The 14,563-nt window shown below is 40.8% G+C and overlaps 2 protein-coding genes across 3 annotated transcripts; both read left to right on the forward strand.

Moving 5' to 3' along the window:
• Window positions 1-553: 553 nt before the first annotated feature.
• On the forward strand, window positions 554-8,139 carry ephx1 (epoxide hydrolase 1, microsomal (xenobiotic)). 2 transcript variants are annotated; one of them, XM_023415116.2, is made up of 9 exons: window positions 554-705; window positions 3,366-3,560; window positions 3,648-3,828; window positions 3,911-4,129; window positions 5,054-5,183; window positions 5,453-5,667; window positions 6,136-6,244; window positions 6,406-6,528; window positions 7,116-8,139. In XM_023415116.2, the coding sequence occupies exons 2-9, from the start codon at window positions 3,378-3,380 to the stop codon at window positions 7,321-7,323; spliced, it is 1,368 nt and encodes a 455-aa protein (XP_023270884.1). In that variant the 5' UTR covers window positions 554-705; window positions 3,366-3,377; the 3' UTR covers window positions 7,324-8,139. The 2 variants fall into 2 exon arrangements, with proteins under 2 accessions (XP_023270884.1, XP_023270883.1); XM_023415115.2 differs by having other exon boundaries at window positions 558-717.
• Window positions 8,140-8,278: 139 nt separating this feature from the next.
• Window positions 8,279-13,598, forward strand: tcf23 (transcription factor 23). The gene is made up of 4 exons (XM_023415117.2): window positions 8,279-9,691; window positions 11,033-11,185; window positions 11,489-11,653; window positions 12,779-13,598. The coding sequence occupies exons 1-4, from the start codon at window positions 9,524-9,526 to the stop codon at window positions 12,914-12,916; spliced, it is 624 nt and encodes a 207-aa protein (XP_023270885.1). The 5' UTR covers window positions 8,279-9,523; the 3' UTR covers window positions 12,917-13,598.
• Window positions 13,599-14,563: the final 965 nt, after the last annotated feature.

Here is a 14,563-nt window from a genome sequence, read left to right on the forward strand (position 1 = left end):
GCCACATCGCCACATGCCATTTCTTATACTGAGTTACATGTTCAATAAATGTTTATTTAGCCCAGTACAGCTGGTATCTCTCCTGTATTCATCTTGTGGTGGAGTGTATTGTATTGTGCATATTGAAGAAATTGCCCTTGTTGTGTGAATGAGATACTTTGTTGATCCTAAATGGCAGCAGGTGGTACAGAAAGTACAAGAACAGATGCATACTATAGACGAGTTAATTAAAAACAAACTACAGTTTACACCTTTATGAACATTTTCTCTGCACAAAATGAATTACTGAACAACAAAAATTGAAACATATACTTACAGGTGATGATGCAGATATAACATTATTTATTATTATGGATATTAAATTTCAACTCCATTTGCATATATAGGCACCATTTCAGCTTGTTCATACAAATCACATGTCCTGTCATCGAGTTCAATATTTCCACACACACTTAGCTCTTAGGAGTTGTTGTTTTTTTTTTTTATCCCCTCTAACCCCCGCCATGTTCACGTCTAATGATGTGAACAATAAACTTTTACTTTTATTCAGCTAAATTCAAAAGTTAAATTTGTCAGCTTGTCATTAATATGACAATGGAGTGAGCTAGGAGCTTGGGAAGGGAGCACAGTTCAGTAATCGAACGGGACCCAGGAGAGCAGCGGCGGCGGCAGTGTCCAGGTTCCAGGATCCCGCACCTCGCAGCGGTAAGACAACAGGTAAAAAAAACTAACGAAAACTTTGTGTTACATGTGATGTGTTCTGGTAAAATAACACTGACTGTTGAATCGTTTGACTTATTACACGTATCAAGCATCTGAAACAGAGCTATCGAACGGCAGATATCAGGCTAACTGGTCCGGGTTATGAGGATAGAGTTGGGGCCGGGACTTTCTGAGCAGAATCGCTTGTTTTGACCCAAAGTTAAAAGTAAAGATATTTTATTTACACGCATCCACACTAAACAACGACTTTAGCTTTGGATGGCTCGACACAGTTACGTAACTTCAAGAGATAATGTGTGGGAAAATATTTGCACTTCGTCGACGTAAATAATTTTGTCGTGCTTGATAACATGTTAACATTTTGCTTTAGCTATGGTTCACGTTAGCTAACAAGGTACACAGTAAAATGAGAAACGGTTAACGACTGTTATTGGTGTAAGTTCAAACCAGTCTGTAGCACACAGGCTTGTTTATCAGGTAGCAAATACCTCTGTTTCTGTACTAACTGTTGGTATGTCGGGGGGGTCGCATGGTTTGTTGATGCAGGGACCCCCCCCCCCCAACTGTCATAATGGTGGTCAGTTATGTTAACTGATTGTTGTAGCTATGGTTCACGTTAGCTAGCACAGAGTACAGAGTAAAACGAGTAACGGTTAACGGCTGTTTTTTGATACTATAAGTTCAAACCAGTATGTAGCACACAGGCTTGTTAATCAGGTAACAAATACCCCCCCCCCCCAGTCTATTCTAGAAAGCAGCTCTGTATTGTGTTTGTGTGCATGAGGCCGTTGACAGGTCGTTGAACTCCAGCATGCAGAGTACCAATGTCCAACGCTCACTTGCTTAATAATGTCTGTCAGTTTGAGCTGTGATATATCTATATAAAATGTCCAGGTATAGGTTGGTAACCACATAGAAACGGAGTTTGGGTTGCTTGCAGCTCTCCTGAATAGGTAAAGCTTTGTGGTGCAGGTCTCAGGAGCTGAGGCTGAGGGGCTTGGTCACTGGTCAGCCAATTTTTATTTTTTACTAAGTCCTGTCAGCTGCTCACAGACTACAACAACAGTGACACCCTTGTTTGGCCGCTCCCACATTTTTCTCTAAACTCATGACTTATAAAATCATTCTAACCTACACTCAAATTACATTAGAGAGTCACAGTGATAAGTGTTCATTGTGTTGTGTCAGACCGTTGTTTACTATTCACACTGGTATTTTTTTACTCACTTGTAAATGTGTTTCAGTTCGTTCTGGTTTATAGAGTATTATGTTACTTGAACAATCAAATTATTGGATTCTAACAAAAGATGCGTATTTTGGAAAAAAGATCTCTGCACACCTGAATGAGTGACAGGAGGGTGCAACTTGAAAACAGAGAAAAAACTCCCAAACACTGTCTGGATTACTGCAGAAATATTTATTACAACGTTTCAGTCTTTTCAGCCTTAATCATATGTATGGGCAGCATCACAAGCGGACTACAGAGATTGGTCTGAATGATGATCTCTTACTCAAAGCATATGCGTCCCCAGTCAAAAATTAGCATTAAAAAGGTTAGACGGATACAAAATGACTCAATATTGTTATTATTATTATAAGTTTTCAATTAGTCAAAAAGCATGCTCATTGTCATCATATGTTATATGGGATAAAATAGTGCACAAGACCCATAAACCTATCATGCTTCCCTTCTTCATGAAGGGAGGCAGGATAAACAGCTTAGGCATATTGATTTATTTCTGTATATATTTATCTATTTAATATTGACCTAAATGACATTGTCATGTTTCGTCTCATTAAAGTTGGCTGCTGGTGGATAATCTGCATAGGAAACTTTTTTTTTTTTTTTCCTGTGTCGTGGGACATTGAGCATCAGGAATTCCTGTTTTCTTATGGGAAAAATTTGCATAAACTTGATGTTCTTTTAAATTACTTGCTATTTATATAAAAACACAGGTGGGTCATTGAAGATTTGGGATAGCTCAAGGTCAAGGTGCTGGTGACCTTACAGATGACTCTGAGGATAGTAGGTGGTTTTACACATAGCTGAAAATTGTTTTTCTTCTGTCTGGCTCTTGTTTAACAGGTCAAAGAGAGATTTCTCTAGAGCTGACTTTTATAATGGTTCCTCCCAATCGAAGGGATATCCCCATAAGAGAAATTTTGATTTCAAATCCACTGCTTTTCCTACATAATCTTCGTGGTCTAACATAATCTCTTCAGCCTGTAAAACAACAAAAGATGCTTAACCAACTGTTGTCCTCCCTGCATTTATCAACTGCTTTCTATCTTTGGTATATACTCATTTAAAGGCGTAAGATTACGTTTGCTCAGCGCAAACTTTCACTTTGACTGAAGAGTGATCTGATTAGAATTTGGTGGTCAAAGGTCAAAGGTTAAGGTCACTGACCTGATGCCTGTGTCATTCTTGTGAACGCGATATATCAAGAACGACTTGAGGGAATTTCATTACATCTGGTACAAACGGCCACTTGGACTCAAGGATGAACTGATAATGTTTTGGTGGTCAAAGGTCAAAGATTGAGGTCACCGTGACCTCGGTATGTATTTAAAATTAAATCTGCAACAAGCAGAAAGAGAAGGGATCTGAATACACTGTATCCATCCCTGTCCTGGTATAGACGCTGAGCAACATGTTCATAGAGGTGCTGCTTGGTCTAGTGATCGGAGGACTTATCTTCTTCCTGGTTCAGAGGAGCAGGAACCAGGTTCTGAAGATAGAGGATGGCTGGTGGGGGGCTGGAGCACCTCCTGATGGCGAGGAGGACGTCACCATTCGACCATTTAGAGTCACCACCAGTGATGAAGAGCTGAAGGTTAGATACCCTCATGAGGTAGTTAAGCATTAAAACAGCCTTAAAGCTTGCAGGAGCCCTCACATTTCCTCCCCTCTTTTCTCTCAGGACCTGTACAGCCGGATAGACCAGACGCGTCCTGTTGCCTCATTGGAGGACAGCCAGTTTAATTATGGCTTCAACTCCCACTATCTGCTGAAGGTTGTCTCTTACTGGAGAAATGACTTTGATTGGGGGAGACAAATTGACAAACTCAACCAGTACCCCCACTTTAAAACCAAAATCGAAGGTGAGGCTGCACAGCTGACAGTTTCATGAAGAACATTTTGTCCTATTTCTAACCTGTTATTACTTAATCACCTTCCATACAGGCATTGATATCCACTACCTGCATGTGAAGCCCAAGAAGGTGCCAGATGGAACTACTGCTATTCCTCTGATAATGGTCCATGGCTGGCCTGGCTCCTTCTATGAGTTCTATGGGTTGATCCCTCTGCTGACAGAACCATCAGATCCAGACGACCTCGTGTTTGAGGTGGTGTGTCCCTCCATACCAGGGTACGGCTTCTCTGAAGCACCACATAAGAAAGGTGAGTCTGGGAATGTTTTTTTTCTTGCAGACGTGGGAAGTTGGATATCCCCTTTTAAGAAGAAAAACTGCTTTTGTGCTTCTTGTCATTTGAACCATAAAAATACAGCTGAGTAAATATAATTTCTCTCAGGAACTAGGTATAAAAATATGAGGAGCGTGAGAAACAGATTACTTATTCGTGTAAGGCTACTGGAAAACAGCATTGGTGAGAAGTGTAACAGTTGCACACCAACTCCAAACCAGAGATTTATTTAAATGAACGATTAACTGACTTAACGAAGACCTTAGAAGATTTATTCAACAAAGGGAAACAAACACTAGGCATTATTATGATATTAGGGGAGAAGCAAAGTCCCAACTGGTGCAGCAAGAAAAAGAAAATCCAAAACCAAAGGCAAATACTCCAGAACATGAAAAGAAAATCACTGGGGCAACTAACAGGAGCAAAAACAGACAAACTGAGGGACAGACACTTAAATATATAAGGGTGGAAGGGATGATTGGTCACAGGTGAGACACATCAGGGTGGGGCGGACTATCCCAATGGAGGGAAACTGGACAAAGACAGGAAGTAAAACAACCAGCTGTCACATAATGGAAGTAATTTCAGCAAAGTAAAAGATATAGGTACAAAATGTAGGTAATGGGCTATTGTATTAGATCAATTTAGATATAGCTAGGCATAAACTGTACATGCATATAGGCAATGTACAAACTAGCAATAACAATGAAAAAAGGTGAATGTTGTTTGATCAGGGCCTACTACATTGATAAAGCTGTACAGCTGATTTCCTACAAAATCCACATCATATCGATGTGTAAATATTTCACTCCTCCCCTTTTCTGTAGAAACTGCATAGTGTCATACGGCGATTTCTAAGTGTGTGTGTATGTGTGTGTGTGTGTGTGTGTGTATGCACAGGCTTTGATTCGGTTTGTGCGGCAAACATCTTCCACAAACTTATGAAGCGTCTGGGCTTCCAGCAGTTCTACGCTCACGGAGGAGACTGGGGATGGCTGGTCACCACCAACATGGCTCAGCTGGACCCCAAGTAATATACACAAGAACTATCTCAACACCTGGAAATAATAATTATACTTAACGCTTTCACATCACTTATTTAATTTACTTCATATTGTATGCATGAAGTGTGCTGGCATCAATCCTGCAGAGCACAACCACTTTTCCTGGAGACACCAGACCTTTGTTGAAATGTATATATTTATGTATTTCTGTGCACTGTTTTTGTAAATGCTTAAATGAGGTAACACTACATTACCCCCTGTTTTGCCTTTGTTTTCATTTTTTTCCATACCACAGGTCAGTCAAAGGCTTGCATGTGAACTTTGCCCCACCCTCTAAGCCCGGTCTGCCCATGACTTTATCCATTCTGCTTGGCCGTCGCTTCCCTAAGCTCTTCGGTTTCACTGACGTGGATATTCAGCGTCTCTACCCTTGCATGGAAAAACTGGTGGTGGAGTCCATCAAAGAGTCCGGCTACATGCACATTCAGGCCACCAAGCCTGACACCGTGGGTAAGGACATGGGGCCCATTTCACCAAAGTTACAACATGCTGTAAACTGCACTTTACAACGTGAGATTATTTTGTTGGAGAGAGAAAAAAAAAACGGAGACTGGCAAAAAAAAGTTTTAAGCAGCATCACCACAGCTGAAGCTTTTTATTGGTACTTTAGGCAAGTAGGCATGAGCAAAACATAAACATCGACTGGACATCCTAGAGAACTTTATGTGTCTGTGTGAGTGCACTTTCTCAGTTAACACTGCTGTAAGAAAAATGCTTGTAGTCTCCTAAACTGGCTTTAGCAGGGCTTAAAAGGATTAATAGGATCTTAAATGGTCAGCACGTCAATATTTTTTTGATTTGGGTGAACTGCCCCTTTAAACTCACCGATTTATAGTCACAACAAACGTACAAATTGTACAATTTAATTGATCAACAAATCCATGATCAAATAATTTGCGCCCCTGTGTTTCCCCTCAGGTCGAGGACTGAATGACTCTCCAGTGGGTTTGGCTGCCTACATCCTGGAGAAGTTCTCCACATGGACGGACCGTGACTTCAGGAACCTGGAGGATGGAGGACTCACCAGGTAAAGACAGTGGAACAGAACAGAAGGTCGTCAGTGCTGATATGTGCTCTAAATATCATTAGTAGCAGTAGCATATGTATTAGCAGTGAAACAACAGTTCCTCCAGTGTCTACCACTGTCATTATTATAATATAAGTTGTTGTTTGTGCTTTGTGTTGTAGGAAGTTCTCTCTGGACGATCTGCTGACTAATGTTATGATCTACTGGGTGTCTGGATGCATCATCTCATCCATGAGGTTCTACAAGGAAAACTTTGGCAAAGGCCTGGACCAGCCCCACTCTAAGTGAGTGCCAACCAAAGAGTTACAGGTTACACTGAGAGATACAAAACAAAAACAGTGTTATGCTCACCTCCTTTTTCTGCTCCCTTTCAAAACACTGATAATCAGATAACCAGCTTATTTAACAAAACAGACGAACATAAAAGCAAGTAGAACCCAGCATGCATGCTGTAAAATGGCACCATGCACAAACTGGAAGTGTCAAAGAACAGTCGCATTCGGCTGCTCCTGGTTTCTGCTTCTACAACAACCTTCCTGTGCACTTGCTACAGACTGGTCCACAGCGCTCCCACTGCAGTGTCAGGGAGCAACAACAACTCCGACAGGGATGCGAGCGCGGCACATACGCACATATAGGTTGTTGCGGACAGTGCACACACACACACACCTGCAGAGGAGATCACATGTGGGTCGCTGCACGTAGCATGTTGGATTGTTCGTGGTGCCTAAAGAACAGATGTAGAAACTGTGTGAAGTAATTTATCTAAATTATGTATTAACATCTCTAATACTAAAATTCTGGATAGTTCTTGTTCTCCATAACCCCCTCTCTTTAAAACTGATGTTAACCCATCATCATCTCTTCCCAGGATCCCGGTTTATGTTCCCACCGGGTTTGCGTGCTTCCCCAACGAGCTGATGCACACGCCCAAACTGTGGGTCACACAGAAATACCGTAAACTCGCCACCTACACTCCCATGGTCCGCGGCGGCCATTTTGCTGCCATGGAAGAGCCCCAGCTGATGGCCGAGGACATCCAGAAGTTCACCAAGACAGTGGAGAAGAAAAAGCAGTAGTTGACAGTGGACTGATGAACAGGTGAATGAACTAAAAGTAGAGAATGAAAGTGCCGATCAGCAGAGAAGTGTGGTGAGCAGTGACAAGACACATGTGTTACCAGGTCAAGAGAGATAAGAGCTGCCGTGCTTCATTAGTATCTAACAAATCCATAGCTTCATGTGTCAGCGCAGTTTAAAGTCAGGAACCGGACACTAGCGTCAGTGTCTCCGACTCACAACAAGCCTTGTAGTCTTGAGAACAGTTTGCTAAGCAGCTGCAGATGGGAGGTCAGGGGGCACTTGGTGTTGTAGTGTTGACAGCATTCCTCTTACTACTAACATAAAACATTTACTTTACTAAAGCCACAACCATGATGCTACATGATTTGCCTCAAACCTTCAAATTATGCTTGATTTTTAAATTTTATTTGCTAGTGTTTGTAACATGCATCGACTTAACATGTCTCGTTGATTGACTTTGATTAGCTAAACTTCAACCTCAAGACTAGAAGCTTCTTCTAAAGGTTTTTTATATTCACTACTTTGATATATTAAGAAGAGTGAACATATCTTTTCAGATTATCTGTATTCAGAATATATATACTATGTAAATTATTGGAAATTAACTCATTAGAAATGTTTTTCTTTTCCAACTTCTTCAATACTATTTCCATTCACAGTTATGTTAAAATCAGACCTTTCCCTTTTTAGACTTTGTCATTTAAAATGAATTGCAGTGTCTGCTACCATTTCAAGATGAGCAGAATGACATGTTGTATCTCTGATCATGACGTTTTATTTTTGACCAGATAAAGCTGAGTACTGAATACTGAACACTGTTTATCTGTCATTTGAAACAGCTTCTGGGGCATCCACATAGCTCCAATGGTAAAGGCAAATCACATGTATTGTGTGTCATTATGTTATTGTTTTTCCTTTTTTTATTCTATAAAGGAAGTTCAGAAAGCCAGACCTTATTGTGAAAAGCCTGACTTCAGTTATCCTTAAAAAACTGATTCTGGTTAAAGTTAATAAACAAAATCATCGAAGATTCAAGCCGGATTTTAACAATCAAGATAAGTACACATTTAAACCACAGAAACAGAAGCACTGACAACTTCAATTCATCATAAGATGATGGACACTTAAAGAGACAGCTGTGAATTTCACAGCCAGAGAAGCACATACATAAATATGCACATACAGTAAAATACAGAGTGAATTATATCCACTATCTTATATTCTCATTAAACAGACACAGAGCTTCATTAAACTTGAGGCGAGCTGAGCCTCTGCTGGGATGGGAAATTCTGGGCAGATGTGGTTAGCTTGCTGTAATACCCTCTGGAGTTGGACTGCATTTGCCCAGAATGCTGCTGGTGTGTAGTCAGTCACAAAATCAGGTTCGTTGCCTAAGATGCAGTAGAAGTCCAACAGAGCTAAGATGCCACAAACGTTTCCAACCAAACCTAAAAGCATTTCCGCCTATCTTTGTTAATTTTCAATGTCGCACTGTCCCGGGCCTCCAATCCCACCCAGTCCAGCTTTTAGCAGAGTTTTGAGTTTCCCAAGCCCCCCAGTGCCCTGGCTCGGTACACCCTCCCACTGCTTCACTCCCCCAGGCCTGACTGCCTGCCTGCCTGCTCTTCTTGGCAGTCAAACAGCCAGGGGAGGATCAGGACGACCGGGCTGCCGAGATAAGGACCATATGAAGTTCCCCACATTACCTCACCCGATAAGGAAACAAGCAGAGAGACACAGAGAGGGAGAGCGAGAGGGTCAGACTAAGAGGAATTCTCTGGATGGACGGTGATGCTTAGGGAACCAGACAGTGACTATGGCGCTTTCACCAGTTGTTTGAGGGTCTGAGTGGAACCGGGTCGCCACAGAGGTCCGGTGGACTTTGTGGAGTCTTTAGATGCGGCATAAAAAATGATCACAGAACAGATTGTTTTGCTTTTCTTGAGAGTAGATGAGTAATCTCAGCTGTTGTTTAGCCAGTTTTTTAAAATCTCACTAAGATTTAAAAGATGCTTTCAGACTAGATGGAAAGATGACCTCAGACTGATTTCTGTAGTGTGTTTACCAAAGGACTTAATAGATGACAGTTTGACGACAATCTTTAATACGGGAAAGAAAACTCTCAATCAGCCAATAGAAGCAGACTGAACAAAAGTGAGTCTTGAGGAGGGTCTGCTGGGCCACTTCGGTAGCATCCATGGCGGTTAATCCTCTGGAAGGTCTCATGACGGTTGCAGCGAACCACCAGCTGGACTCCAGCTCCACGACGGAGCCACAGAGCCAGCAGCCCGGTGCAGCCGGCAACCCAGCATCCCTGCACCGACATAAGCAGAGCCTGCAAAGCAGCCGGGAGCCCAGGAAGTGGGTAAGTCTGCGTTAACGGTCCAATTTAAAGTCATCCGAGGATACACCTTAATCACACTAACAAACAGGCAATAATTATGTATGGTAGTTACAGTTGTGTATAAAGATAATGTAAAAGTAAATATGATGCAGCATACGGTTTTCACAGCTAAAACTGAAGCACAATCCTGGTTTCAAAGACAGATCTGCTACTGCTACAGCAATTAATAGTTCGGAGGAACCAGTGCGATGTCGCACAACCTTCACCGCACTGTGAACATACCAGGATATAACTGGAAAAATTTTTTTGTTCACAAATGTAACCTCGTAAATCTTCCATTAGCAGAAATGTAGTGAATCAGGCTTCTGTATCAGAGAACAACTTACAGAGTATTAGTGAGGACATGCAATACTTCCAACAGAGTGATACACACATTGTACTTGTTTTGCTGCAGCAGGATAAGTGAAGGATGAAGGATGCATCTGTCCCTTTATCCGAGATTTATGTAGTTTACATTTGTGGCAGTCAGATGAGGCTCCCTGACTCTACCTTATTAGTATGAGCTGTAAAGCTGAAGATGAGCGACGGTGACAACAAGTAAAGTATTAGATGGAAGCATTAAAAGAGCCCATCCAGGCCAGTCATGAAGAAGGCATGTGGATGATGCTTGTGTCTTCATTGTTGCCTGTTTTCTGGTACGAGTATATTTAGAGGCTGTCCTGAGCAATGCTGGCTGGGTTAAACACTGTTTTTTTTATTTTATTATTTTAAACCACACTCTAAAGAATCAGCTTTTTTTTTTTTTTTTTTACAAATCACATCCTATATTAAAAGGGTCTGTCAGTTTATTTTCTAGTAATCGCACATAAATCTTTTCCAAGCACTAAAGCGTCCAGTAGCTTGAAGCACAAGTTATCAGTTTTCTTCATGACTCTTGACATAATTTCAAAAAGCTTCTCTTAGTGGCATGAACATTAGTGGACAGCCTTCTGCTGAATATGTATGTGGTACTTGTAAATGTCCAATGTGTAAATGAGAGTAATAATAATGGAAGAGGGCTTAAATGATAACTGATGATTTTGGGGCAGACAAATGTTGATTTTCACCTGTACCTTTGTACCTTCAGGCAGTTAAGTATATGTTTATAATATGCACTGCAGGAAGAATTAATTAATTAACAGAGTATGATTAATTTTATTCTGTCAAAGTTTTTCATATTGGTGACTGTTAACCTATGCATACTAGATTTCTCTCCAGACTCAATATAAATCTTCAAAAGACAGGTTTTGAATAAGATCTTGTTTTATGTTCATGTCCTGTTAGTGCAGACATGTCCGGCTCTAAACACGTCCTCTGCTGCAGGTACAGTCTATGTGTGGGTCCAGATCAAACTCTGGCTCCAGTTGTGGGTCTTCGGTCCAGCCCAGGTCGCTGAGGAATCATCACTCGCCGGAAAATGCGGCACGAGAGAGGAGCCGGGTACGCAACCTGCGACAGGCCTTCCACAGTCTGCAGGTACACCAGACACAGACAAACGTTTCACTCCCCACCAGCTCAGCGAGTTCACTATGAACACCAGCTGTTGTGGTTCTCATGCTCTCACTGACTGGATATTTATGTTTTCTGTTTGATGAGTTTATTTGCAAAAGTTGACCTTGTCTCTTCATGCTTTCAATGAAATACAAAAAGTAAAAAAGCCTCTCTACTTGCATTTACAAAAAAAAAAGTACAGTTCTACCTTTACCCAAACATTTGAATTTAATACTAACAGATTCAGAGCTGAATCCAGCCTTGTCCACCCTCCTCCTCTCCCCACAGGCCGCTCTGCCCTCAGTCCCACCCGACACCAAGTTATCCAAGCTGGATGTTCTGGTTCTGGCTACCAACTACATCGCCTACTTAACAGAGACCCTGGATCAGGGAGGGATTGTGGCTGAGCACACCCTGTCGTCCAGGCCGGGTGGATACCTCCATCCCGTTAAGGTGAGGCTGGGAACCAATAGCCTCTGGCTAATCATAGTACTTTACACTGGCTGTTACTGATGAACATTACATGGCCTGCGGCCCTCAGGGGCCCCCCGCCAGAAGCTGAAATAGATTTTAAAACAACATATTTGTCAGGTGGTCAAGAGCAAAGACACTGAAAGATGTACACTGATGTAAAAAAAAAAAATAATAATAATAAATGTGGTTATATATAATAAATATATATAATGTGTTTTGACTACTGAAGTTAAAAGTTAGCTAGCTAGCTATATGTAGGAAGTATTCTTAGCTATTTATAAGTAAATAAAACCAACATCATAACATTCAGATAACTAGCTGGTTTAAACTAGTTATAAGAAACTGCCAATATTACATCTAGACAGCTAGTTATTTTAGCTAGTTATAAAACCACCATTATGACCTTCAGATAACTAGCTGTTTTTGGCTAATTAGCTTGAGCTAGCTAACTACCTGAAATACTGTCTGTGGATGAAAAGTTCATAAAACCAGTCAATCAACACAAAGTGCTGGTTAAAGACATTACATATTATATTGTATGTATTATATTAATATAATAAACATGATTTATTAAGTCATAATTGAAGATCTAATTTCTGCAGTCTTGACCGATAATGTAAAGTGGCTCTAAAGAATAAGTTACTCTGTTCAGTGGGACGTTTTATAAAGTTCTGCTCTGTTAGTTATTACATTATTAACTGTAGTACACACACAAAGGAGGTTTAATGGCATGTCCCGGTTCAATGACAAAGTTTTCAGTATAAGGTAACATTCAAAGTGGCTCAATCAGAAGAGATAATCTAATCATGTTTTTGTGCTATTTTCACTGCTTATCCCATCCAAATCAATACGGGAGATTAAATTTTAAAGTCACAGCTGCTTAAAGTTTCTCTAAATAAGCTGTTGCCCAACAAAAGAGTTATTAGTTCCCTGACAGGAAGATGAAAGCCAAAATACCTCATGACCACAGATTTAGCGGCAGAAGTGTATTACATATTTGTCTGATCGTATCATTTTAATGAAATGTCTGGTAACATAATGTGAAGAACTTAAGACTTTTACATTTACCCAGATGGTTTTTGACTTGTTGTGCCGTCTCCTCAGAAGTGGCCCATGCGTTCCCTGCTCTACTGCGGCAGCGTGGGAGAGCTGCTATCAGGAGTCTCTGCCAATCAGATGCCCCCACCTGGACGGGATGGGGCACACCCTCTGTCACCCTCCTTGGAAGCAGATAAAGAGTGACGATAGAGCATGTGACTTTCACTGTGTTTTTTTATTTTATTTTTTTTTATCTTCTATCATAACTAGCCATGTAGCTACTATTCATGGCAAAGGACACATCAAAGCCAGTTTTCCCAGATACATTCACTGAATACAGTCTTGCAGTTTTCTGTTTATCTAAGTATGAAGGACAGGGCTCAAATGTACGGCTACAAGGACAGTAGCCATTTTTTTTTTTTTATCTCTGACCGTTGGAAAAGACAATAAATTATGAAAGCTGATTTTCCTTGTAGTTATTTCATTTAATTCCTTAATTCAACATCCCGATGAATATAAAAGTTTAAGTTTTGATTTGTCACGTGTATCTGCATGTACGCGCACTGGGAAAAAAACAAAAAGCTTGTAAAAAAGTCATGGTTTTCCATTGCCCTCAAATAAAAGAGGAAGACATACAGTATACATCATTATCTGAGCATTAGACAGCAGGTTGTCAGGACCGGATTTAACACAAGGAAATGAAAAAGCTGCTTCACTTGACTAATTATGCCACAAATCACTACATGGAGGAACAGTGTGTAACCTATTATCTTGATTTAAAGGTTTATGCAGTGTTTTGATTTTATTTTACTTTCACTTTATGGAAGAGTTCAATCACCTGTGTGCTCTTTAAAGAAAAATAAAAATCTATCTTTGTTAGGTTCTCCTTCTTTATCTATTTTATATATATATATTGTGTGTGTGTGTGTGTGTGTGTGTGTGTTGAGTGGGGGTGGGGGGGCGAGGGGGCAGACAGATTAGCAGTGAGGGAGGATTGTTGTGGGAACATGGCAGCCTGCAGTAATGACCACTTCTCTTGTTCTTCCCAAGTTTTCTTTAGTTGTTTTTTTTTTTAAGTAAAACACCACCTGCAATAACAGCGTGTGTGTGTTGTGTGGGGCAAACAACACTTTAGAGGCAGAAATAACCCCATTGGTTGCAGTGGACCTCAGTGGGTGGAGCTAAACCTCCCAATTTCAGTCATGGAAGAATTGATAAAAATAATGATTTTGTTCACATGATATATTCCAGATTTTTTTCATTGTGATCAATTAATATAAAACAAACAAAAGTCAGATGTAACAATAATCTATAATCATCAAACATGTATCAGCAGGTGACTGTCGCTGCAGCTTTAACCATATAAGAGTTGCTCTATTTGTTCTGCAGTATTTCTATGGGGACTGATGGTAAGAACAGTTTATTGTGACCTTGCATCAGAAAAAATAACCTTTTGATTAAAATGAATGAGAGCATCTTTGAGTGAAGTATAAAAGACACAGGATCGTATTTGGCCTTCAGCTCCCAGCACTTTTAATAAAGCAACGTCTCCATCGACAGGGATCTTCGTCAGGTTCTGTCAAATCACCGACACAAAGCAGAACAAGCTTCACCTCATCACGCAGGTGACTGTGATCTACATGAGTGAGAGTCAAACTGCCCCCAGGTAGAACCAATCAGAGCACAGCTGGACAAACACTGCCTGATTCTACCACATGGGGAATGGGGCATGACTCTATAGAAAGGACAAAAACTTTTACATTTTACCTTCTCCTCTTCACCTGACTGGAACATACCACCTACCCAGGTAAGTACGGGGGGTGAGCTCCACGCACAAACACAAACACACAG

The sequence above is a fragment of the Seriola lalandi genome, unplaced genomic scaffold (assembly GCF_002814215.2).
Source record: "Seriola lalandi dorsalis isolate HSWRI2012SDOR001 ecotype SW California unplaced genomic scaffold, Sedor1 jcf7180002054544, whole genome shotgun sequence".
Taxonomy (NCBI): Eukaryota; Metazoa; Chordata; class Actinopteri; order Carangiformes; family Carangidae; genus Seriola; species Seriola lalandi.